This window comes from Rhizopus microsporus (assembly GCF_002708625.1).
Source record: "Rhizopus microsporus ATCC 52813 unplaced genomic scaffold scaffold_7, whole genome shotgun sequence".
NCBI classification, from domain to species: Eukaryota; Fungi; Mucoromycota; class Mucoromycetes; order Mucorales; family Rhizopodaceae; genus Rhizopus; species Rhizopus microsporus.
The window spans coordinates 195304-219581 of record NW_019671922.1 but is presented as its reverse complement, the minus strand read 5'-3'; the positions used below and the strand labels follow the sequence as shown (position 1 = coordinate 219581).

Here is a 24278-nt window from a genome sequence, read left to right as displayed (position 1 = left end):
TACCAAGGCTCTTGCTATGTAGCTAAAGCGCAGTAACCTGCCAAGTTATCTTTATTATTGTGCTTCGCTTACCATCTACCATTTGAAGATCCGATTAAGCTTAATTGTGTTTTTTATATTTTTCTTTCTTTTGCTCTCTTTTGTTTCCTGTAAATTCGTATTTATTCTATAATGGAGCGAGCAACTAGGCTGGAAGATCGAGAAGCGTGGAAACAAGGAGAAGAACTCGAAGAGATTTCATTTATTTTTAAGACGTACAAGATACGATTCTTTGGATTAACAATGATCGCCCTAGCCAACATTGCCTCGTCTTTAAATTGGCTTGCAGTTGCTCCCGTACCAGATTACTCTAATGCTTACTTTAACAACGCTGGATTAACGGCCATCAATTGGTTTTCAAATATCTTTATGCTTACTTATATTGTGGCTGGACCAATCTCGAGCTGGGCCTATGATCATTGGAGTATCAAGACAGGCGTATGATGATTATTCTGTATATATCTTATGCAAATGTCCATTTACATTCATTTATAGATTATCATTGGTTGCGTTCTTCAAGTTATTGGCGCTTGGGTTCGATATTTCTCAAACTTTGTACATGATTCCACTGGGAAACTCGCACTAGCCATGATTGGACAAGTAAACCTTTCCCATGAAAGGTTAAAAAACAGTAACTAAAATTTTTGTTCCATTTTAGGTGATCTGTGCCTTCGGTCAACCCTTCATTCTGAACGTTTGTACACCTGTAAGCTCATGAAATCAATTCGAAATAACCAAAAAGAAAAGAGGAAGGACTAACACCTTTATACAGTACGCCGCTCTTTGGTTTAGTGCTAAAAGTAGAGGAACAGCTACTATGGTTGGCGGTATAGGTAAGTCCTGGCTTCCCCCTTCATATAAGCAACAGTTTTCTTACACTCATTATAAAGCCAATGCTATTGGTATGGCCATAGCTGATGTTATCATTCCTGCTATCGTTACTGATGCTGATCAAGTACAACTCGGGGTATGATAAAAATAGGGCTATAATAACTCTTAATTAACAGCCAAGCAGTTTTTAATTATAGCATGTATCACAACTGGTTTTATGATTCCTGTGTTCTTTATTCCTAAAAAACCCAAGACACCTCCTTCCTACAGCGCATCTTCCAAAAACAAGTTTGCTCTTACCTTTTGGCAGTCGATCTATGAACTTATTACAAACTACAACTTTGTCATCGTTTTTATCGCATTCGGTGTGCTTTGCGGCATGGCGTCAACATTTACCTCTATCTTGACCCAGATTGTCGCACCTTATAAAATTTCTGTGGACAATGCAGGTTATCTTGGAGCTGCTTTCATCGTAGCTGGTCTTGTAGGTGCAGCTCTCACGGGTATATTCATTGATAAAACTGGACAGCACAAGATTGTCATCAAGATTTATGTGCCTATCATTGGTGCACTATATCTTGCATTTTACTTTATTGGTAAAGCTTTGGCTTTCAGAATATTAGATGAACAGCTTTTCTAATTATCTCTCCATAGTTCAAAAGGGTGACTTTGGCGCACTCGTGGCCATTTGCGTTCTCATGGGCTTCTTTACTTTCTCCCTCTTACCTGTAGCACTGGAACTTAGTGTTGAGTCATCATACCCTATCAGTGAATCGATTTCCAGCTCAATGTTATGGATGTGCTCTCAAGTTTTGGGTCTTGTCTTTTTGGCTGTCATTGATGCTCTACGTAATCCTGATGGAACTTACACAAGAGGGCTTATCTTTGTTGTATGCGTCATATTCCCTGTTTCCATCCTTACTACCATTTATAATAGTCCCAACAAACGACTGGAGTTTGAAGAACGTAACGCTGGAAAACAGTAAACGGCTAGTCGTCTAATACCCTCTAAAGAACGTATTATACCGTACTTTCAATAAATAAGCGATTTATTTACTCTGGTCTATTAGACCGAACAAAGGATATGATCACATAAGTTTAAAAAGCTACGTCTGTCTAATTCTTGAAAAAACTGTAAGCCTGAAGCCCGTTCGATTGCTCTAAGATCCATTTGAAATTGAGTCAATGGAACACCACGATTTATCGCTTGATTAGGAAGCACAAAAGCGCCAGATAGGTATTGCCCATCTTTCAATGCAAGCAATACTTTGAAAAAATGGGTAGGTACAGCAACACTTGGACCATTAGTGCCAATCATATCGTACGTCATTTCATACTTTAACTTGGTAGCTCCTACTATCTCTTCAGACATAATTCCCCTACCATCAAATCGAATTCCTGTTTCTCCCAAGGCATGCGTATTTCGGTTTACCCTAGGCAAGAACAATGGACCACTATAAACGTATACATCCGTAAAATTATGGGTAATATCTCTGCAAAACTTTTCCAGAAATGCCCAGTCTAATCAAATACCTGTTAGTGGGCGATATTAACACAGTCATTCTTCCTTACAATCTCTGTTGAAGCCTGGTCCTACTTGTGGCGCTATATTTGACATTAAGAATGTTTCGTCCATTTCGGTTTGAGTTGCAACAGCATCAGCAGCAGGTGCCATATGACCGCGATCATATCCACTTCCTGTGTAATCTTTAGGAAAAGCCCTAAACATATCAGGTAGCTCAGAGTCTTCTTTGAAACGCGACTTGTCTCTTGACACGCCGTTTCCCCTCTGGAGGTTTTCTACAGTTAGGTGCTCTCCGACCCAGTATGGAATACGATCGCGACGATTGTAAGATACGGTATAGGCATGCCTCTCAAATAAGTCATTGACGGGCCCTATACACTAGTTATGATGCTTGAACGTGCATGCATGTATTAAAGTCTTATCAAAACATTTACGTACCAGGATTTCCAAATTTTAAGACACCTTCACTATTCTGTCGCTTGTAGATAGGATTATGACGCACCTGAAAGAAGTTGTATGATAAGAAAACACCCAACACAACACCTAAAGTAGTCCACCAAAGCGGGTGTCTTTGTGTATTCATTATTATTTATCAATAAAAAAAAAAAAAAAAAAAAAAAAAAAAAAAAGAGAGAAAAGACTTTTTGCTCCTAAACGTTTTGTTTATGCCGTGGATTGAAAAGGCAGTTACACATAAAAAAATGGCCGTTCTTCCAAAAGCGGTTGTTTTCATATCTTTAAATATAAAGACGACCCTCGTTCACCATGTCAACACTCATTGGTATTGTCATTGTTACTACAAGCATACTTTTTATAATCTACAAGAGCAAAAGACAAAATAATAAAAATTCAACAAGCTCAATTCAAAAACAAGCATTAGAAACAGCAAACTTAAAATGTCAAGAAACACTATGGTGGATCCCTACATTAATAAAAGTATACCTTATTGGAGTCTTGGAAACGATATATATTGCAGTATATAAAAGAGGACTTTTTCCTAGTTCAATTACAAAAGAAGAAAACGAAGCAAAAGTATCTCAACTCATTGATCGCTATCTCGAAAGACATAAACTGGATAATCAGCAGCCTATAGCGGTTATTACGGGTGGTGATTCTGGTATTGGTTTAGAGATAACAAAAAGTTTAAACAGATGTGGATTTGAGCTGATCATTGGTTTGTATGATACAATCAGTCGAAGCAAATCATTAATTAATCTTGCTTTTCAGGAACAAGATCCAAGGAACTTTGCGAGAAGTTCATTGGCCCTTTTTCTACGCCAAAAGGTCATGTCAAGATATGCGAACTTGACCTTGCTGATTTTAGCTCTGTTCATTCCTTTGCCAACCAGGTTAAATATATACTCAATGGACGCAAAATTGACTTGTTAATCAGTAAGCATACGATATGTATACAGCCATGGTCATGCACATTTGTCTCATCCTGTCATTGTATGTAGATAATGCAGGTGTAATGAACGTACCCTATCTTAAAACAGTAGATGGTTTTGAATCACAATGTCAGATTGTTAGTAAAATACACATGTATTAACTATGTTTAACTAAAGAGCAATTTTATAGAATTACATGTCTCCTACATTGCTAAGTAAGCTGCTGCTTTCTCACATGAACACGAAATATGGTAGAATTCTTTTTGCATCAAGCTCCACTCTATATGCTGTGAACAAATTGGACACAAACACACCCTTGACATTATACAGCTTAAATGGGCTTGACCATTATGCCTATAGCAAATCATGTATTGCACATATTGCACAGTATCTCTCAACATCTGCACCTTCAGGGGTAAAGATTTACGGTAAGTCACGATTACTCTATTTTACAAGTTTTATACCTACATAGCGTTATAAAGCCTACCATCCTGGTACTGTCAGGACTAAACTATTTGATCATACCACTGTGTTCACATTAAGATTATTCTCAAAACTATTCGATTTTATTATGCTGACTCCAAAGGAAGGAAGCATAACACCTTTATACCTTTGCTTAGCAAATGTGGAGGATTTAGAAGCTGATGCGGATTCATGCTATTGGGCAGATCAAAGGCAACATCGAATAGCACCAACATACATCAATGGAAGCTTAAACAACACTCATAAACTATGGGAAGATACATTGTTAAAATGTAAATACAATGAAGAAATGTAATATACAAGCAGAGTCACTCTTTAAAACGAACCAATATGCCTTGTAGCGAGTGTTTTTGTATTTCTTCGTTAATTGTTTAAGTATATCTATCATACTTTTAAATATCTGCAATGTTTTTATTGATAAAGTTACTGTAAACTATTTTGTAAAGATTAATACACTGATAACACTCTTGTACGATATTTAACAGCTCGATTACTTGTGCATCTATTTTTGTCCTCTTCTAACTGCCGTCGTTTTGAATAGGTAAAGTTTACTCTGTAAAATGGCTATTTCTTATCTATAGCTCTTAATGGGCGATGCCACAATTTTTCATTTAATGAGCAAATAGTGTATATAATAGCGATTCTCAAAACTAAGTTTGTGGGTATTGCCATAGCAGAATGAATCAAAAGTACACAATAATTAACAATACGTTCAGCCTTCTTCTTCATTGTAATGTCCATTATAATTTTCAGGAATAATCAAATATGTATAAGGGCTTATTCATCCACTTCTATTGTCATTCCTCTTATTAAACATACAAGTTATCACAAAGTATTGGATAAACAACATGATTAAGACTGCATTTGAATGATCAGAAGTTTTGACAGTGATAAAGAAATACGTAAAATTTAGATACAGAGAAGTTGATGACTGAGTCCGAATAAACAGAATGACGCAATTTCTCTGCAAAACGTTTAAAAAAGCTATTACTCATTCATTTTTTCAGCAACTTGAACGTATTCAAAAGCATAAGCATCAACAAGTATGTCTCCAACGTATATAGAGCAAAAAATCTTCAAAAAACAAAGCTTTACAATCACGTGACTCTCACGTGAAATTAAAATGACATATAAGTTTTAAGGTTTAACCAATCAAAAAGCGGTTCCATGGTGTAATGGTTATCATATCGGTCTTTGAATCCGGTGATCCGAGTTCGATTCTCGGTGGGACCTTCCTTTTTTGAAATTTTGGGTAATGTCACGTGAATAGCGGAATATTAAATGCAGCAATAGTAATTGTCATTGTATTGTAGCAGCAACCGAAGGTTATTCTCAATGATTTTGAATCATGATCCAAAGACGAGGGTTCCCTGATTTTTGTCAGCTTCAATCTTTTTAAAAGAGATATACTGTAACCAAGAAAGTAACATTGTCACACTCGATCAAGCCGGCTATTTTCGTTCTAATGACAAAAGTCGCTATTTTGAAAATTGTCGGTCTTATGAAAACTTTCATGTTGTTTGAAAAGGTTGGAATCATACAATGAAATGGTATAAATATTTTTATCTGTAGTAGTCAAAAAAAAGAATTCAATTCATACTTTTATCTTATTATTCAAATAAACAGGCAACCTTTTGTTATAAAAGTTCCTGATCCCTTCTTTTTATTTTTTTTTTACTTATACTTCACAGTTTGATCAACTTTAAAAGATCTGGTGGTCACTTCAAGCACCTAAACTTATAAAATCTCAAGAAAACTTTCTATACTAACAATAACCCTTACAGCTCCTAAGGAGAATAACAATACTTTAATAAGAAGTGAATCAAATAATACAGTTTGATATACTGTGTGGGAGACAGCGCTTGTTGAGGTTATTATTAGAAGTGTCCTTCTGAATCTTCTGAATCCTCTTCATTACACTATAATATTGTTTATATAAATAACCCAAAGCTTTTGAAATAAAGAATCAATAATTTAACCAAATTAATCAATCTACAATATTATTCTCACTTTAATTATCTTATAAAATCTTCTCTTATAAATATACCTTTTAACTTTATTAACTTATTATATTTGATCTTGTATAATCAGGATCTGGTGGTCACTAACGCAACATATAATACTCAGTTTATTACTTTATTCTTTTTACTTTAAACCTATCTCAAAAACTTTAAACTCACCAAGGTCATTAAGCTAAAACAAGCAATTACAATAGTCCTTTTGAACAAGATAAAACTCCAATTGCTGAATCGATCCTTTTCTTTAAATTTGACTATTACCCTCTGAACCTGCTTTCGCGCTAAACGTTGATTATACATATTTCCTTTATATCACGGTACTTTTTCCCTTTTTAAAGCGAAAAACATTTAAAATTACATTAGCAATCAAGCCATTCCCTCAGAAAAAGAGCAGAGCAACGCAGATATAAAACTTTAGGAATATGTTAAAATATCATTTAAGCATTCATTGAAAAACAACCATACATCAAAGCTTCTTCAATATACATCATATTTTTATATAAGCCTCTATCAATTTTATTCCATCTTGATCTTTGTCTTTTTTTTTTTTCCTTTATCCTTAATCTTTCACTCTCTCATGACTTAATATCAAAATATATACCTTATCGCTTTACTCTTCTTAAACAAAATCTAATTTAAAACCTCTAAATCAATCATTAGTTTTTAAAAAAGATAGAAAGGAATAAACCTCATTATAATATAATTATTTTAAAGATACAAAAGAAACAGTACTTTTGTTTAAAATGTAATCATTCAATAAGCTATACGCTGCTAGAAACATAGCTTTTTCTTTACTTTTATTAAACTCTATCAGCTTATTCATCCTGATTCAGGGGTTTGTTATATTTTGTCTATTTGTTTTTATATGTACTGAAGAACTGGTGTAATAAGTTTTATTTAGTAAAAGAACATAATTGAAAAACATTGTTCCTTTTTTAAAGTTGCACTCTCTGTAATGATCAATCTCAAACAAAGGTCGACGAAAACAATGAAAGCAAATCAGTACAAGGATATCACTGGATCATGACTTATATAATACATAACATGAAAGGGGTAAACTCAATATGTGTTGCTTGAGACCATTCAAATATTATATTTGAAATAGCACCGACAAGTATCATGCTTTTTTGATACTTTGAGGCGGTGATATCATCTTGGTCTTAATTTTTATCTGCATTCATTGTTAACTTTTTCTAGAAAGGAATAACGGAAGAAGATTATTTTTTGATATTGTCAACATCTGTAATAAGCAGGCCATGATAATTATGATACATCAGAAGCAACCTGTATTCATTGTTCCTGATAAAAAAAATCGCTATTGGAGGCAGTAATATCTATACTTTTGATAAACTGCGAAAATGAACTAAAGAGCTGTACTCATCTATTACACATTATTATTAGATCTCATTGTACACAATGTACGTAACACTTCTTCAAAGAGCGCCGAATTACGCAAGCATACCTATTCCCACTCGTGAGTATCCTAGGAATAAAGAGGCACAACTATTGAGCCTTTTGACCACATATTTTACCAGGCGAACCTTAGCTTTTGGAGATCATTGCTTAGCAAAGAAAGAAGCAAAGAAAGATCTTGGCTCAATTTACGGTTAAACAAGCAGTTGATCATCATGGGCACACTTCTCATTGGTCACGCTAAGCTTAGCAAGAGGCACAACATATCTTTTTGCTACTCGCAAATCAACCGAGGTTAAACCATTTGATTTGTGAGACTGTGGCAAGGAGCGCCGCAGCCATAAACTGACCGACGATGTGGGAAAGGTTTGATAAAAATGGGCACTTAAAAGAGTTCAACAAAGAACGTCTATTCAAACTATGGTTTGCTTTTTCTTTAGTATGTCTTTTTCTTTTTGTGCAAGCAACATGTATAGGAGGCAATTATCTGTAGCATTAGCCTCTGTTTTATCATGAATTCTGTTGTGCATGCCATGTTTTGCATTTTGTTTCGGTTCTTGTGATGCATTATGATTCAGTTCATGTCATATGCATGTTTAGAGATAAATAGGGTCACGTTTCATTACTGCAATTATCTTTTGTAAAGTACTTTATCATAGCTTCATAAAAAACATGTGCATTATAAGCAACTTGGCTATTTAAGGGTTGTCGGTGACAAAAGTAAAGTGACATGGTTTATTTAAGAAAAATAGAATGTCTTAATCATCCTAGCTGTTTAATAGGAAAGTTCTTTTACCTTTTTCCTTTGCGGCGTTCAGATCAAATGAGGAAAAAGCGAGAATATTATCCTTGACAAAGGATGGTGTTGAATTATGTTATTGATTACTGAAAAGGAGGTTGAAGATGTGATTCGTACCACTCCTTTGATTGATTGTTTAAACTATGCATTTGTTGTTTTTGTTTACTTAGCTTAGAAAGACATGGAACATATTTTGTTTTTATTATATGCAAATGAAGTATGGCTTAGAAACTAAGAAAGGGGAGAGCATGTATCACATTTTCCACCAACAGTTGAATTGTGTAAACAGTGCAGAAACCAGCAGGGTGCTTCCCCCCCCTTTTTTTTTTCTTTCTTGGACTGCCCTTACTGTGCACAAGTGGATGTACAAATCGAGGACTGCCTGGAGGGAGCATATGCCAAGAAGGGCTTTTATTACTAAGCCGGCTAAAATAAGGATTGCCAAGTGGCAACGCAGCTCTATCTTCATTTGTTGCGCAGTAGAAATATATCTGTGCGCACTCAGATAGTTTAAATTGGGAATTTTTTTTAGTTGCGCAGAATATCCGATTGTAGTTTGTGTATTATTGTTGACAAAGCTGAGTTCAATGTTTCGGCTTAATTACCTTCCCTGTTTTCTTCTCCTCCTCAAGACAAACATTTAAGGTTAAAAAGAGATTGTATCTTTGTCATGGTAGCAAGTTGCTGAGCAATTTGCATGAGTATTGCCAATTCAACAATTATGAATTCTCTTGGCACATGTAAATGATAGCGCAGTCCTTTGCGTAGTCTCTGTAGTAATGAAGAAAAGCACAAATGCTTGTGTGTGTTGTTTATTGTATGAGGCATGTATGTTTATGTTACAATTGAAAGGTGATTACAAATTAAGAAGGACAGAGAAGGAAGAAAAGGAGATGAGGGTATTATATCAATTCAACCTGATCGTCTTGAGGGGTAGGAATACCATGTACAATTTGAGTTTTGTTAGATTTAACTTTTTTGAAGCAAGGTTCTTGTTCAAAGGAGCAAGGTCGTTTACAGGATGTGGTCGTGTTGGTTGGTGTGTTGGGTACAGCTTCTTTCAATTGAGATTCAAATTTTTGATAGAGTTCGGTAGATACAAATAGTCTATAGTCCAACATTTGAAGAATAGCTCTTTCTGCTTGACTGATCTCTTTGGCGGGTAATCTACTGATTTTAGCCCAACTGGCATTGGTGAATGTGTTGTCATACAAATACTTGTGGGCACAGATCAAAGCAGCCAAAAACATACGTCTACCACATTTGATGATGGAATCATGTTGAGCGAATCGGTCAATGTGGGGACGAATACGAAAAAGGTAAAAGATGGCTAGTTGAAGAGTTGAACGGGTAGCTCTTGATCTTTTCAATAAGTGTCTGACAAAGGCATGGGTATCGACAACTGACTGAGCAGCTATATTTTCCATAGGCCAAGATGAGCGTATGGTCAATGTGGTTATATCTAATGTTGTCTTAATAAAGATAATATATGTTGTATAGTAGTATTGAGCATTTACCGACAAGAGTATCTACATATAGTTTTTGGTATTGGTTGATATCTACAACAGGGGACTGATTTGGAGGAGTCATGCCAACTACATAACGATAATACTGATTTAAACATCCATTGCTGTTGTTGTTTTTTGAAAGAGGAGTATCGTTGTTGTTATAGTTTGACATGCACCAAATAGGAAAAAATGGAATTAAAACAAAAGAAAGAGATTTTTTTATTGAGTATTTATATCTACACGGAGTTGTAAAAATATTTCATTGTCAGTCTTTCCTTTTCTCTTTTTTTCTCACTTATAAAATTTCCTTAATCATGACTCACTGCGAATCTTGTATTAAAAAGGGTAACTGAGTCAAATTGATATATAAACTGATTATCAATATTTTTTATACTTGCAATAAATATTCTTTATATGCACATAAATAATCATATATTTGCTTACTTATATATGTATAGTCTGTATATGGATGTGGTCAGATATTATAAAAATGACATATAAAGTATATACACACATCTATGATATAAATAGAGATGAGATTCGTACCCTTTGACTGGTGTGCGAGAACAAAATGGTGTGATTGGGTTACATGCAATGTGATTGAAAGGGACTAACAGGACCAATAGGAATCGTAGACTTAAATAGCACCAATCAAATACTAGAGTCACAGACTGCGGTCATTGCACTCTAAAATAGAAACATTGGGTGCATGAATTTATAATGGACCCTTTTTTATTATGATTACGCTTGCTTCTGTGACTTGCATTTTAAAAGTTTCTTTCTCACTTTAAATGAATTTAGAATTATTAGGCATGTATAGATTAATAACAACAAGTAATCATGACTAAAACCGTGTAAAACAGATCCTTGGGAACAAGAATATCCTCAACTGATTGAAGAAACATTGGAAGATGGTTATGTGCTCAACTGTAAATTTAACAAAAGAGGCACTTTACTTGCTGCAGGTTGCCTAGACGGAAGATGCATCGTTTGGGACTTTGATACCAAGGGTGTATCACGTAACTTGATTGGACACGTTAAACCTGTGTCAAGTATAAGGTTAGCTTATGTAAAATACAACATGCCAGTGGATACTCATACATTTATCAGTTGGTCTCGCAACGGCAAATATTTATTATCAGCATCAAAGGATTGGACTTGCATCTATTGGGATCTGATCACTGGGAAAAAGAAGTTAAAGATAAGATTTGATACACCAGTCTTAATGGCTCATATGCATCCAAAGAACAAGTAATATCAACATACTGTTTAAATATATGCTTATTAATATGATTGATGTTAGTCATCGATTTGTTGCCGTATTATTTCAAGACAATCCGGTCATTGTAGATATTTTAGGTCAAGATATAGTAAAAACAGTATTACCCACAGAACCAGATACAAAAGAAGAAAAGTCGCCAAAGTAATGCTTAGTTTATATATATCTTGCTTTGGGCTAATCTTTTCTTCTTTAGAAATTCATTTCTTGTCACAGCTGTTTCGTGGAATAAAGCAGGCACACGAATATATGCAGGGACGTCAAAAGGATATTTAAATATAATCGACGTTGAATCAAACAAGATTACTTATAGTACAAGAATAACCAATACAACCATCAAAGGCATTCAGTGGAGTAGGAATGGACGGTATGGATGATGATGACACACAAGATCAGATTACTAATAGTTTATCGCCTTTGTATATAGTGAGTTACTCATCAATTCCAATGATCGATCAATACGATATTATCAAATAGAAGATGAAGATACAGGAATACCTGTGTTCAGAGAAAGATTTCAGGATCTGATCAATAGATCTCAATGGAGTCAAACGTGTTTTAATGCAGATAATGAATGTGTTATTGGTGGATCAGGACATAAAGCAGAACATAATATTTATATATGGGATAGACAAGAAGGAAATCTTATAAAAATATTGGAAGGGCCTAAAGAACCATTGGATGATTTAGCGGTAAGAGAAAGAAAAAAGAGAATAAATAGTATGGTACTGATCACCTTAAAGTCACATCCAGTCAAGCCTGTGATTGCATCTGTAAGCAGTTTTGGTAATATTTATATTTGGGCAACAAAACATCAAGAGAATTGGAGTGCATTCGCGCCCGATTTCATTGAACTTCAAGAAAATGTAGAATATGAAGAACAAGAAGATGAATTTGATGTGATGCCTGATGCTGAAAAAACAAAACAAAAACAAGTAGATGAGGATGTCATTGTTGACGTAACTACATGTGATACTATACAGGCATTTATTGAATCATCTGATGAAGAAGAGGAAGACGAAGTACTTTATTTACCCAATTTACCATTTGAAGATGATAACAATACCAGTCTAAGTAGTGATGAAGAATTTGCAAAAAGTTCTTTAAAGAAACACGCAGGCGAGTTATTAAAGAAAAAGAAAAGACTTGAATCGGATGAAAACACAAGGCCAAAGAAGTCTATAAAAAAATAAAAAAAAAAAAATGTCTTTTTCGGTCATTCAAATCCTTTTTTTCTTTCTTTCTTCTTTCTCTTTTATATTTACCTTGTTCATGAGTTACCATTCGACCATTGCTGACTTTTCTTGGACATCAACTTATCAAGAGAAGCTGGACTTGGCTCAAAATAGGCTAAATCAATTTGAAATAGACAAGGATAAAGATATAATCAAGGCAGAAAAGGACTTTAATATAAAGCATACTCATTTGAACCATATCAAAGACTTGCTATTAGATATCAATACACATAAACTATGTAAACAAGCTATATCATCACTTGTACCCATTGAACTCATCTTTATTTGCAGGGTGTACTTGGTTTAACGATATACAGCTCATAAGTCAACCTATCACAAATGTTAATATAATTCATGCAAAGTAAACAAGAGACAAAATACATCTAATACAAAACACTCATCCTTTGTTTTAGTTCCTTGATATTCGCTGAAAAAGTCATCAAAAGAAAACAGTCTCTTTCTTATATCGCTACTTCTTTATCAAATGATGATTACTTTTTCGCTTTTAGCATTCAAACCTATCTCAATATGACACGTGTCACAGTTTACTACCAATGGCATACATTACTTGATACCATAAACATAATGCATCATATCATCCAATTAAATACACTTCCATACATTAGTTTATGCGATAATCTATACGTGAATTCTATTGTATATAGTGATCACCCTACCTGTCATCTGCACTATACCTTCACTCAACCACCACCTTATCTGTCTCCTCCTTTAAACATCAAACACAAATGGCATCACGCTGGCTCATGGAGCCAAGAGAGAAGCCTTTTTACTCACTTCCAACCTAGACCAAGTACTTCTTACCCTGACAGACGATCAGACAGTTCATTTCTTAATGATCTAGATGAAGAAAAGGAGAGAGATCAAGCTTCAATAAAGGAACTCAAGATTAAAATGCATGATGTGTACAAGATATCAATCTCATTGCTTGATCATGATGACAGTAGTGGTCTGTCAGATAAGTTTACCCAGCTCTGTCTCAAGTGTACACGAAGGGATGACACATATATCGTTCGACTACTACATCCACCAGAACTACTGAAATATCTTGCACAAGATGTCTCTGATCAAGGATTACGCATCAGTATCGTTATGACTCGGTCAGACGATGGTCAGTTTACTGTGAATGATAAAGAATGGCCATTACGAGATGAGCGTGATTCTAGTACGACAGATGAAGAGAGTGATCATGATTATAAAGAAGAAGATATATTTGTGGATGGAATGGAGGAATTGGATGAAACAAGTCCACTGGCTACTGGTGCACCTCCCTTGCTTGAGTTGCAACAGCCATCACGACCGACTGTTCAACATAAGGTTTCCTCTTCCAGCGTGCCACTGATGAAGGTGCCACAGCCAGCCGCTTCAAATTCAACACCAACCCATGCATATAAACAGTTTGAGAAACCATCAGAGGTGCCGCAAAAAAAAGTGGATGATGATGATAATGAGTAAGTTCTGACGATAGTGTTACCTGATTTAGAGTGTATGCTCATACCTCTTTTGTATAGCATCCAAGTGTCTGATACAAACGAATCTATTTCAGATAAGGAGATTTCTGTTATTACAGTCCCAGAAAGCGATCCACTTGCGCTACAGAGAGCTTATCAGCTATTTACTCAATTTATAAGATCGACCGAAACACCCACAACAGTAATTCAAGAACCTTGTCGAGATAATGGATATGTGACAGTCAAGAAGATTGATGTCCCTGACCATCCTATGGGCGCCTTTTTAGTCGAAACAATGTGGAAAGATTGCAGTCTATGGGATGTGAAGGCAGTGATTGAAAGCGTAGGTGCACGAAAGGTGTGGGACAACACATTTGAAAACAGTACGCTTCTACATGCTCTGACGCCGACCAGTGCCATATGGCATACAAAGATCCAAGGTACTTGGCCTGTAAGCCCTCGCGACTATATCTGTTTTCAAGGACAGTATGCATCTTCTTATATGGTGGATCTAGTCTCTACCTCCTGTGTAGGTGAATCATATCGTCATAAGCCTTTACCAAAGGAAATCTCAGGATACACTCGAGCTACAATGGATGTCATGGGTTGGCGATTGGAGTATGCGACCAAGGACACCGTGCTGATGAAGGGATTGATGATGACTCAGTTCTCGACCTGGGTCATCAACTACATCACCAGCCGTTACCTCGTGCAGTCTCTAGCCGCTGTACAGATGGCCAAGGACTATCTCGGTATGTATGGTGCACCTCCTAGTTTGGAAAACCTCATGAACGCTGTTCTGATGAATCTGAAGCATGATCATGAGCGCAAGACATGGCGGTGCGAGTACAGTCGACGTACAGAGAGTGACGATAAGGCTGCCAAAGTCATGGCGGGTGCTACAACTACATCGCTTATACGCATCGATAAACGGCGTTGGGCCCTTTCGACAGGCAACAAATATTCCACCATCATCGACCCACCTCCATCGCGTGTGTCTGCAATTGAGAGGATACATGATCCTTATGGTGTATGGCTCATTATAGAACATGATGAAGTCTTTATTATCCCCTTTCATGGAAAGATATTGGTCATCATCAAACCTGATGATGCTGCATCATCAATCAAGGAGCCGGTTCCTGATTGCCAGATCTCCGTAAATGGTGGACCCATTGTGGTTGAAAAGGAGCGTGCAATCCCTGAGCAGATTGAGAAGGAATTTCAGAAAGCTGTGTCTCAGGCGAGCAAGGACAAGAAGAAGTTCATATCCGAGGAACATGCTGTCAGTCGAGCCATTGATCAGCTATCGGTACCACCTCAAGAGCACACACATGCTGTGCTGGCATTTCTTAAGCGAGCGGATGAGCAGTTTGGATGGACCGCCGTCTCTGATAAGAATGGTATAAAAACAAGTAAGCGGTCTGGGGCGAAGCAGAAAAAGAAAGAGCCCGACTCGTTTCTTCAGGATACATTCACAATAGATGTTCCTGAGCCATTCATGATCTACAAGGCTTCAAAGGTTATCGAAAACTATTCTGCAGAGGAGGTTCTAGCTGTTGTGAGTGATATACAGAATGTTAGAAAGGCATATGACGATACTATCGAGGAGATTGATGTTTTGCGCCATTTGAGGCCAGGCTGTAGGGTCGTTCGTCAGACTTTGAAGGCGATATTTCCTTTCAAGTATGTATGCTTAATTGCCCTTATTGATAAAGTTATTTAATCTTTTTCATATAGGCCGAGAGAAATTTATACTTACTCATGTTTAGCTGAGATGCCATCTTCTGATACGCTTTCATCCGTTAAACGTATGGTGTACATGGAAAGTTCTATTCCTGGGTTTCCCATCGTCTCCACCAAGAAGCCACGAGGGAACTTGTTTATATCAGCCTGGATAATCGAAGCCGTGGACCCCTATACGACAGCAACCAATTATCCTATTCCATCCACACGGGTTACATATGTCGCAGCATTGGATCTAGGGAGCCTTGTGCCTTCATATATTAGTAATCTCGTGGCCAACAGCTGGTTTCCCAAAAAGATTCAGGCTGTTCTCTCCTACTTGAAGTCAAATGGACCACCGCCATTTATAACTGAACCACTGCCACTATTGGCGCAGTCTACAGAGTCTGCGGACATAAAGTGGGATGAGATATCATCTTTTTACGATAGAGATACGCATCGGTTTAAAGTGCGCTGCCGTCTGGAGATACGTCAGGAAGAGAGTACGGCTTCAAATAAAAGATCAACAAGCGTTTCAAGAAAAGGCTCGCTTGAAACTGTGGGTTCAGCTAGCAAAGCCGGCGCCGAGGAAGGCGAACTAGTGAAATTTGGAGACCAGCGTTTTCCAGCCGATGGTGGCATACGCCGCGGCTCATTTTCTTCAAATGCACCTAAAAAACGGATAATGTGCACAGAGAACAAGGACAAGTTGTCTCAATCTACAAGTGGAAGTAATACGGCAGCAACATCAACTACTATTACTGCGGCAAGGGATTTTACGTTTTTAAAAACAACAATAGGGCTACGTTCTTTCCCTAAAGGATACGAAATACAAACTCAATTATTTGATACAACCCAGGCGGAAAAACACAAGAACCTGACCGATAAATTAGTCATTCATGTCTCTGAACCAGCATTAACGCAGCTGACAGACAACAGCAATAACCACATCAAGCACTCTGTTCATCTCAAGACACATGGTCTATCTCCATCCACACTACCAGGCAAGTACGAATTTGAGTTTGACCTCTTGCCTATCCCTGAAGAGGATTCTGGTCATAAGGAGTCACGCCTTACTGTTTCACATGTCCTTGGAGAAGATGAGAGCAAAGATAGCAGCTCAGAGGCAAAATGGAACGGCAGAGTGATTGTAAACGGCGACCGAATTGAAATAGGAAAGGATGCTCAAATCAAAGTCTGTACAAGGGATGTGGAAAAGTCCGAAGAAAGTAAAAGCCACAACACTCTTCAATCGAAGCTACTGGATGATGACAAGAGGAAAGAGCAGAGTGAACAAGTGCCAAACAGTAGTTTGCAAGAAGGTACAAGCCGTAGTGTTGCTGTTACTCAGTACATGCCTGGTGGCGTAGTAGCTTCTGCATTAGGAAACGTATCCGCTGGTGTGAATGTAAGTGACAAGACACAGATAAGGAGAGAAAAAGCGTATACTAAGATTGTTCTTGATAGAACTTTAGTGCCCGTATGGTATTTCCATTTAGAACGATTTCCAATCCTTCTCTTCAAACTCATAATAACAAAGTGGGGTCATCTTCTTTACCAACAACAACAACAAAAGCAGCAGTAGGGGAAGAAGGAAATGCTGGAAATACCAAGGGCTATTCCGCAGTTGATGGAGAATACAACCCAGCCGTATCTACAGGTAACAACGTGAAACAGCCTGTGAATAACGAGTTATCGGCTCTTGTGCAGCATGACTCACGAGTAGCAGCTATGAGTATTAGAGATATCAGGCGTAATCAGTTGTATTTGTGTTTGATATATATTGGTTTTGCAGTTCTTTTTGCTTTACTGGGATTATTGTATTACGAAAGACCATATATATCAGGCATCAATGAAGAAAATGTGCGATTACTTTTACAAGTTCCATGGTTTAAAGGATGGAAAGTACAAATAGTTGCCGTAAAACAATAGATTTGTAAATAAACATTGTATATATACATATATTTTATTCTTAGATTTTTATTATGTAAAACAGCTGTGTCTTTATTCAGTAGTAATTTGTATCTCGATTTCTTCTCTTTGACGATCAGCACGAAGCTATTGAACACTATTTAGTTCTATGCCTTGTACCTTCTTGAACTTACTTGAGGATTGTTAACTAGTGTATACGCAAGGAACCAACGGTTTCGCGCTCTTCTAGATGATACTGTTTGCTCTTCTTTTACATCACTTGAGGTCTTCTTGATGCTGTCTTTTGTCGAGTTATTTTTCAAATTCTCTGATTTGATTAAATTATGAGAACTTTTGATGTGATATTCGCATAGCTTTCTTTTGTGATCTCCAAAGATAAAATATTTTGAAAGGGGGCTTTTTTGAAAAGAGCGTAGTATACAGTCAAGGATGCATTCAATAAAAGCCAAAGCAATTGGATTGTTGTACTCGTGATCAGCAAGAATCTATATTCGAAGCATATCAGTAACAAGCTTTTGTTAATCACCCTCCTTTTTATACCATGCCACTGTAAGCAGTAAAACCTAATGAAAAGAATAAGAGTGGAAATTTATCAGAAAAAGACTGTCTTTACCTGCATCTCCATTGCGAACACTCCAAGTTTCTGCATTCCTATCAACACGCAAACTATACATAGGATATCTCAAGGCAAGTTTTAAAGTTCGTAAAAAGTATGAGATTAATGCCTTGGTCATTGATGTAAGCATCATAAAGTACCAGTAGTGCAAGAATGGTGCTCTGTGATAAATCATAAATCGTGTACGGGATTCAATAAAGACCAAGTTAGTTACTCGTTTTTGCAAGAACTGTACAATGATAGCGACAAAGAAGCTAGCAAAATAAGCACCGTATCCAAGCTGCTTTAATAAAACCTCGCGTAGCACATCAAGTTGTATAAGCATTGTGATGAATGTTCCTATAAGAGATACCTCGAGCATGAGATATAAAGTTCCCGTGAACCCTATAAGCGTTTTGATAAGAGATATAATGTCAAAGAGCTTTAGTGAAGACAGACATACCGAATCCTATAAACACTCCTAAAAATCGAATAGCATCGTCTATGTCAATCCTAGACAAATTGCTTAGAATATCATCATCAAAAATAAATTAAATACCTGTTGTTTCTTTTCCCTTTAAAAAGAGAATAGTCTCCTTTTCTTATTTTAAGAATATCCTTTGTAAATCTTCTAAGGATACCTAAGGAAAATAAGACACAGACTGGCCTTATGTATTAGAATAAGAATAGTAACCATGGCAATTTTGGTGCACATTACATACGCCTCCTCCAAATGCCGCGATATATGTAACTATACGCATAAAGTAATATGTCTTGATTGCAAACGATAAAGGATCCTTTTCGTAATGAAGCTGGACTAAATAGGGGGACCACCGGCAGATATGTCTAGACACTACAGCTCCTGTGCCTATCATCTTGTTTAAAAGGAGTGGGATCTATAAAAAGTGATTCTGTCAATCTACTAGCCCCACCATGAATGACGCATTACCAGTTGAGCCAAACAGTAAATTAATAGGGTCAAGGACGCCTTGATAGCAAATGGTATTCTATAACAACCTTTTTCTTAATCCTATATTCAGATATCTTTTCAACTACTTTTACCGAACAAGCTCATCTATGCCAAATAGGTATCTTAGAAATTGCTTAAGCAGTTTCCGTAAGTTGATTGGCGTTGCTCGTATTTGGGGCCAGTCTATGGTTATAAAATCCCAGAGTCGTCCTAAAAAAGAATCATGATTTCGGGCCTAAAGAGAACGATGATTCAGAACCTTGCTGGCGCTTATAATTATAGCCATTACCTTTCTTTTCCTTTTTGTATGGGAATAAAGTAAGCGCTTCACATACTCTTCCTCTATATCTTGGACTTCAAGAAATGCTACACTGCATAGAACACAGGGTTTAAAGGTTAAGGACCGTGTTATAAAGTAGACAAAAACCGCAAAATAAGCACCGATGGTAGGGGTAATTGTGAGCAAGTTTACAACAAGAAATCCTTGACTTTGAGGGTATATGACTATATAGTTAGGTAGCTCTATAGATACTCTGAGAGTAAACAGCGCTAATATAGTATATGCGCCTATATAATGGTTCTGTTCTTTTTAGCGTACAGTGAAGGATACTTTATGTCTTGTTTACCCATAATATTTGCCACTCGAGACCTATAGCTTGCATGGTAACAAATAAAAACCTACATCAGATGTAAGTAAAGTGCTTTAATCATGGCGATTGTATGCATTCATTACAGGGTAAAAGTAAACGGCAAGCAAGAAAAAGGACAAAAAGATCTCTTGATTATAAAGGTTCAGAAACTGGATCAAACGAACTCTTTGATTACTTACCAATGATTCTAACTGCTCGTGGAAGCCATTCGTGAAACATGATTGCTTCAGAGTTGAGCATATGCCACGCTTGGCTTGATATAAATGATCCTGTCCAAAGGTTATTTTCATATCAATAAATGTTTGTTCTAGTGACATACCCAGTGTGATAATAATACACATGTGAATCGTGTTTGCAGGTGTTCTACAGAGAAACCGGACGGGTCTTTAAACAAGTTTTAGTAAATGAATATGAGCTGGATGGGATGCCTTACGGAGGAAACGAAAAATCGGAAGTATAGCTCATTATAGTAAATATAAGAGGTATCATTATAAAATTTCCCAGGCAAGCATACTGTAATAGGGTAGCCAGCTTTGCACACACTTTTGTCAGAGTGGTAAATGGACTATAGATATATACTCCAGCATAAATGTAAGCAAAACACATAGGATCAGCTCTGGAACTAAAGATGGAAACCACCTAAGTACAAGGTATGTTTAGTATTGCTTGAGTATAAAATTTTAGTACTTTACGATGCGACGAGTGTATCTTGGCAGAGTGATGTCTGGGATGCTTACAGAGTTTCTAAGAAGACCACTTGAATAATTACCAATGAGCTTATCTTGATCATTAAAAAACTGATAAGTGATCACCATAGCTCGATCAAATGCTATAAGCTCATAAAAAACTGATTGCTTATCCGGGTGATTTATGGTAGGCACAAGTGTTAAATTCTAAAGGACTATTAGTAATCTACTGTATCTGCTCTAAATAAATATACACTTACTACTGCACCGTCATCGACAAAGCTTTGCATGTACCAGCCTTTTATGGTTATGTTCTGTACTATGGGCCTATCGGATATAGCAACTATTTTGTTTCCAGTGTCCTTGTATGAGCTTCCGTCATCTCGGTATAGAAAGCCAGTGGGCTTGTATCTACTCGGAGCACAGCATCCACCAACTATGAACAGATGAGCAAAAAAGAAGAGCTATATAATATATGCAAATACCTAATGTAACGGATATATCAAGTGCTGTAGAGGATACGTTCACTGATAACCAATTAGGCGCATGTAAGGTTATTAGATATTCTAATTTACCATACTGCTGAGGATAGTAAACCCAATCATCAGATTCCAAAGTATGCCATCCTTGATTCCCCAATTGGTTTATTTCTTTGCATAAACCATCCTTAAACATATTTTCCTTTCTGAATTTACACTTGGTTATAGCAAAGTAATGTATATATATCATTAACTATACCCATTTAGTATCTCCCAACACCTTGTAGTAAATGCGACTAAGAAACATGATGAGATTGCTTTTAGGTAAATGTTATGGTCTATGTACGCACTAGCATCAGTATATTGAACATATACCAACAAAAGACATACTAATATGCGTGCTTTCATATCGTTCTTTTGTAAAATTATGCAAAACAAAAGAGATTGGGTATGATAACGGCTTTATGTATTTTCATATAATCGAGTAACATATAAAGGAGAGTGAAGTGATAGTGATGGAGAAGTCTAAGGCAGTGATCAAAGCATGTCTCCTTTTTATTATTCTGATAAACCTTTCAAGTATTTCTGGTCGTTTTCTTTGAGCACAAAAAGGCGACTTTCTTCGATCATTGTTTGTTTTTGTTGTATACTTGCATATCTATACAGAAAACTAAAACACCAGCTGACAGCAATTGCCACTTTAATAATAAAATGGCATACATATGAGTACAACTGACTCAGGTTTCGAAGTAGATTTTGCTATGTGTGCAAATGTTTCCAAGTTTCTGTTGTTATACGGGATGTGCGTAAAAAGTTTCCGCCGTCTTGGGCTCATTTCATTTCCTGCAGACATTTTGCTTCTCTCTTTCTCTTTTTTTTTTTAGTAATATATTATCAATGGAACATCCCTCTTCTTGCCCTACCATTACTACAGTAACCTATGTCGATCCTAATGATGACAACAATGATATAAACAAGGTGCCTTATATCGAAGATCATCAAATTGAACCAATCTTTTGTGAATGCTGTGGAGTTGATATCTCGCTATTTGCGTAAGTATAGCTTGTACCCCCCCTTTTTTTTGACTATATATTTATTAACATTGTATATCTAAAGACATGAGTTTTGGTGTAGGTTTTCTACTTGATCAAGCTCACTTAAACCACAACATACACACAATTAACACACATACGCACACACATACACACTCTCCCTCTCTCATTTCGTATTTATTCAGCATGATTCCCCCTCTCCTTTTATTTCTGTTTTCAAAGAGATACCCTCAATGCAACACTAATGATAACAGCAACAACAGCAATAACAGAAGCATACTACACGCACACATGACATTCTTTTATGCAACCTTTGTAACTATTATTGTCACAGACATCCTTTATTCATGTACATAAAAATAATAAAAAAAAAGCACTAAAGCCCTTGCATGAACTTTATTATTATTTCCCCATTTACTTTCGAGCTGATATACAATAATTCGCATGAAAAAAAAAAAAAAGAGTTTATTTTTGCGTGCTTTAGTCATACTTTGATTTCCATATCCAAGAGTTCCCCATGATCCCCTGCCCTTGTTTATCAGCCATGCGATAATATTTAGCAGCCATTTTTAGGTCCTTTTTCACCCCGTGGCCATGGTAATAGCAATGACCAAGGTCATTTTGAGCATCTGGGTCGTTCAAGTCGGCTGCTATCTTGAAATAATAGGCCGCTGTCTCCTTGTTCTTCTTACACTATGCATGAATGTTGGTTTCTTTTCTTTTCTTTTCTTTTTTTTTTTTCCTTTTATTCATGTATACTACTTACACCCCAACCGTGTCTAAAGGATACGCCTAGCTCATAGATGGCCATGATCAATTCTCCCTTGGATGCTGATGTATTGACTGTATTCGAAAAGCCTTCCAAGTCTTCAACAGCATGCTCTGCTGCCTTTTGAAGATACTGAAACGCAAGGTGCTCGTTCTTTTTACAACCCTGTGACAATAAAAGAGCGTTTGTTTATATAAATATATGTATATATGCATCATATGGTCTTTCTCTTGACTGTGTGTCAGAAACTTACCCATCCGTGTCGAATAGATATGCCGTACAGAAACATACCCATCGGCAGATCCATGGCAGCTGCTTGCTTAAACATCTCGGCCGCTTGCTCTAGTTTGCCTAGCTCGTGAAATTTGATGCCTTCGTGGACAAAGCGCTCGGCTGCATTATCGGGTACAATAGACTGCTTTTTGTGGTGAGGAGCATTGTTTACTTTTAAGGTGTTGCTGTTGCTGTTGCTGTTGCTGTTGTTATTGTTATGGTTGACACTGTTGTTGTTGTTGTTGCTGCTGTTGCTGCTGCTATGGCTGATTTTATGATCTGGAGGATTGACAATCGGAAGAACTGTATGTGGCAAGTGTGTGTTGGGTGAAGGTGTAACAGGAGAGCTAGTGAAAGGAGAAAAGCCGTGGGGTGAGTAAGCACTACGAGAGGACCCGGGTGTCATTGATCCAGGCGTCATTGATCCAGGCGTGAGCTGAAGGTCGTGCGGTATAGAGGATGAACGTGTGGGAGTCACAATCGCTCGGTTGGGTGAAGAGCTGGATCGGATGGGTGTAGGTGGGATCACTAATGGTGTCAGCGGAGGCTTGGGCATTCTGCTGGTGCTTGTGCTGGCAATCGGAGCTATTTGACTGGTGTTACTACTACTATTGTTGCTATTCTTGTTGCTATTGTTGTTGTCATTGTCTTCTCTTGTCTGATGCTTTCTATTCTTTGGAACAGGCTGCAGTAAGAACTTGTCAGGTATCGCTTCCTGCACTGATTTCGCTGCCGTACAAGGCTCAGCATAGGCTTGATATAGCTTGAGAGGTGCCTCTGCAACGTGTTGTACATTAGACCGTACAGACTTTGGTTGACACATCACTTGTACTTGTGGATTTGGCAGACTATGTTCTTGTTGTTGGTAAGAATGAAAGAAGGCCATGTTTGGAACCGGAGAGATAGGCTCTTGGTTACTTGATCTGTCAATCACGATAGTTGACTTGTTGGGCTCTGTGTGATTTTGTAAAGGACAAAGAGTTGAGTGTTATCGTTACTTTCATTCGTTCTGTATTTACCAATATAGACATCTCTAGCATACCCACAACTATGGTCTTGATGGGTATAGTACTGAAGACCACTTGGATCAATGAGTGATTCTCGCTCGTAATCTAAAGGTTTCTGTAAAGAAGAGCTCCTTACAGGCTTTTATTTTTATTCTT

The 24278-nt window shown here is 37.0% G+C and overlaps 12 protein-coding genes and 1 non-coding gene across 13 annotated transcripts; 6 read left to right on the top strand and 7 right to left on the bottom strand.

Annotated features, from left to right (window-relative positions):
- Positions 1-171: 171 nt before the first annotated feature.
- Positions 172-1856, top strand: RHIMIDRAFT_236950 (MFS general substrate transporter; the record flags this gene model as incomplete). Its single annotated transcript, XM_023608663.1, has 7 exons — positions 172-477; positions 535-639; positions 698-745; positions 812-872; positions 930-994; positions 1052-1466; positions 1525-1856. 7 exons carry the CDS (start codon positions 172-174, stop codon positions 1854-1856), a joined length of 1332 nt encoding a protein of 443 aa, XP_023466623.1.
- Positions 1857-1936: 80 nt separating this feature from the next.
- RHIMIDRAFT_236949 (uncharacterized protein) lies at positions 1937-2978 on the bottom strand (the record flags this gene model as incomplete). The annotated part of the gene is made up of 3 exons (XM_023608662.1): positions 1937-2391; positions 2443-2766; positions 2834-2978. 3 exons carry the CDS (start codon positions 2976-2978, stop codon positions 1937-1939), a joined length of 924 nt encoding a protein of 307 aa, XP_023466622.1.
- Positions 2979-3291: 313 nt separating this feature from the next.
- RHIMIDRAFT_312954 (NAD(P)-binding protein) lies at positions 3292-4766 on the top strand (the record flags this gene model as incomplete). The annotated part of the gene is made up of 6 exons (XM_023614838.1): positions 3292-3331; positions 3372-3569; positions 3623-3787; positions 3853-3920; positions 3974-4211; positions 4266-4766. 6 exons carry the CDS (start codon positions 3292-3294, stop codon positions 4559-4561), a joined length of 1005 nt encoding a protein of 334 aa, XP_023466621.1. The 3' UTR covers positions 4562-4766.
- On the bottom strand, positions 4750-5125 carry RHIMIDRAFT_280824 (uncharacterized protein). The gene has a single exon (XM_023612945.1). It carries the CDS (start codon positions 5005-5007, stop codon positions 4831-4833), a length of 177 nt encoding a protein of 58 aa, XP_023466620.1. The 5' UTR covers positions 5008-5125; the 3' UTR covers positions 4750-4830.
- A 302-nt stretch (positions 5126-5427) lies between these two features.
- Positions 5428-5499, top strand: RHIMIDRAFT_t27. The gene has a single exon. It is a non-coding gene; the product is annotated as a tRNA-Gln (tRNA).
- Positions 5500-8918: 3419 nt separating this feature from the next.
- Positions 8919-10217, bottom strand: RHIMIDRAFT_280823 (uncharacterized protein). Its single transcript, XM_023612944.1, has 2 exons — positions 10014-10217; positions 8919-9958 (listed from the first exon to the last, which is right to left on the bottom strand). Exons 1-2 carry the CDS (start codon positions 10174-10176, stop codon positions 9399-9401), a joined length of 723 nt encoding a protein of 240 aa, XP_023466619.1. The 5' UTR covers positions 10177-10217; the 3' UTR covers positions 8919-9398.
- Positions 10218-10816: 599 nt separating this feature from the next.
- Positions 10817-12476, top strand: RHIMIDRAFT_251014 (WD40 repeat-like protein; the record flags this gene model as incomplete). Its single annotated transcript, XM_023610784.1, has 7 exons — positions 10817-10838; positions 10868-11063; positions 11115-11255; positions 11308-11427; positions 11480-11650; positions 11711-11975; positions 12027-12476. 7 exons carry the CDS (start codon positions 10817-10819, stop codon positions 12474-12476), a joined length of 1365 nt encoding a protein of 454 aa, XP_023466618.1.
- Positions 12477-13046: 570 nt separating this feature from the next.
- Positions 13047-17641, top strand: RHIMIDRAFT_251013 (uncharacterized protein; the record flags this gene model as incomplete). Its single annotated transcript, XM_023610783.1, has 4 exons — positions 13047-13987; positions 14048-15670; positions 15725-17117; positions 17177-17641. The coding sequence occupies 4 exons, from the start codon at positions 13047-13049 to the stop codon at positions 17639-17641; spliced, it is 4422 nt and encodes a 1473-aa protein (XP_023466617.1).
- Positions 17642-17713: 72 nt separating this feature from the next.
- RHIMIDRAFT_251012 (uncharacterized protein) lies at positions 17714-19111 on the bottom strand (the record flags this gene model as incomplete). Its single annotated transcript, XM_023610782.1, has 7 exons — positions 17714-17767; positions 17815-18126; positions 18182-18204; positions 18255-18641; positions 18700-18749; positions 18796-18877; positions 18955-19111. The coding sequence occupies 7 exons, from the start codon at positions 19109-19111 to the stop codon at positions 17714-17716; spliced, it is 1065 nt and encodes a 354-aa protein (XP_023466616.1).
- Positions 19112-19221: 110 nt separating this feature from the next.
- RHIMIDRAFT_280778 (uncharacterized protein) lies at positions 19222-21447 on the bottom strand. Its single transcript, XM_023612943.1, has 13 exons — positions 21372-21447; positions 21281-21317; positions 21118-21227; positions 21028-21069; positions 20803-20978; positions 20549-20749; positions 20290-20495; positions 20176-20240; positions 20036-20125; positions 19940-19983; positions 19833-19884; positions 19496-19773; positions 19222-19441 (listed from the first exon to the last, which is right to left on the bottom strand). The coding sequence occupies exons 1-13, from the start codon at positions 21427-21429 to the stop codon at positions 19295-19297; spliced, it is 1506 nt and encodes a 501-aa protein (XP_023466615.1). The 5' UTR covers positions 21430-21447; the 3' UTR covers positions 19222-19294.
- Positions 21448-21870: 423 nt separating this feature from the next.
- Positions 21871-22549, top strand: RHIMIDRAFT_126250 (uncharacterized protein). Its single transcript, XM_023605476.1, has 2 exons — positions 21871-22073; positions 22145-22549. The coding sequence occupies exons 1-2, from the start codon at positions 21919-21921 to the stop codon at positions 22428-22430; spliced, it is 441 nt and encodes a 146-aa protein (XP_023466614.1). The 5' UTR covers positions 21871-21918; the 3' UTR covers positions 22431-22549.
- Positions 22550-22553: 4 nt separating this feature from the next.
- Positions 22554-23131, bottom strand: RHIMIDRAFT_201805 (HCP-like protein; the record flags this gene model as incomplete). The annotated part of the gene is made up of 3 exons (XM_023606573.1): positions 22554-22766; positions 22840-23007; positions 23096-23131. The coding sequence occupies 3 exons, from the start codon at positions 23129-23131 to the stop codon at positions 22554-22556; spliced, it is 417 nt and encodes a 138-aa protein (XP_023466613.1).
- A 214-nt stretch (positions 23132-23345) lies between these two features.
- On the bottom strand, positions 23346-24261 carry RHIMIDRAFT_280743 (uncharacterized protein; the record flags this gene model as incomplete). The annotated part of the gene is made up of 2 exons (XM_023612942.1): positions 24135-24261; positions 23346-24069 (listed from the first exon to the last, which is right to left on the bottom strand). A coding segment is annotated over exon 2 (656 nt), but the record flags the coding sequence as incomplete, so codon positions are not given.
- Between the last annotated feature and the right edge of the window lie 17 nt (positions 24262-24278).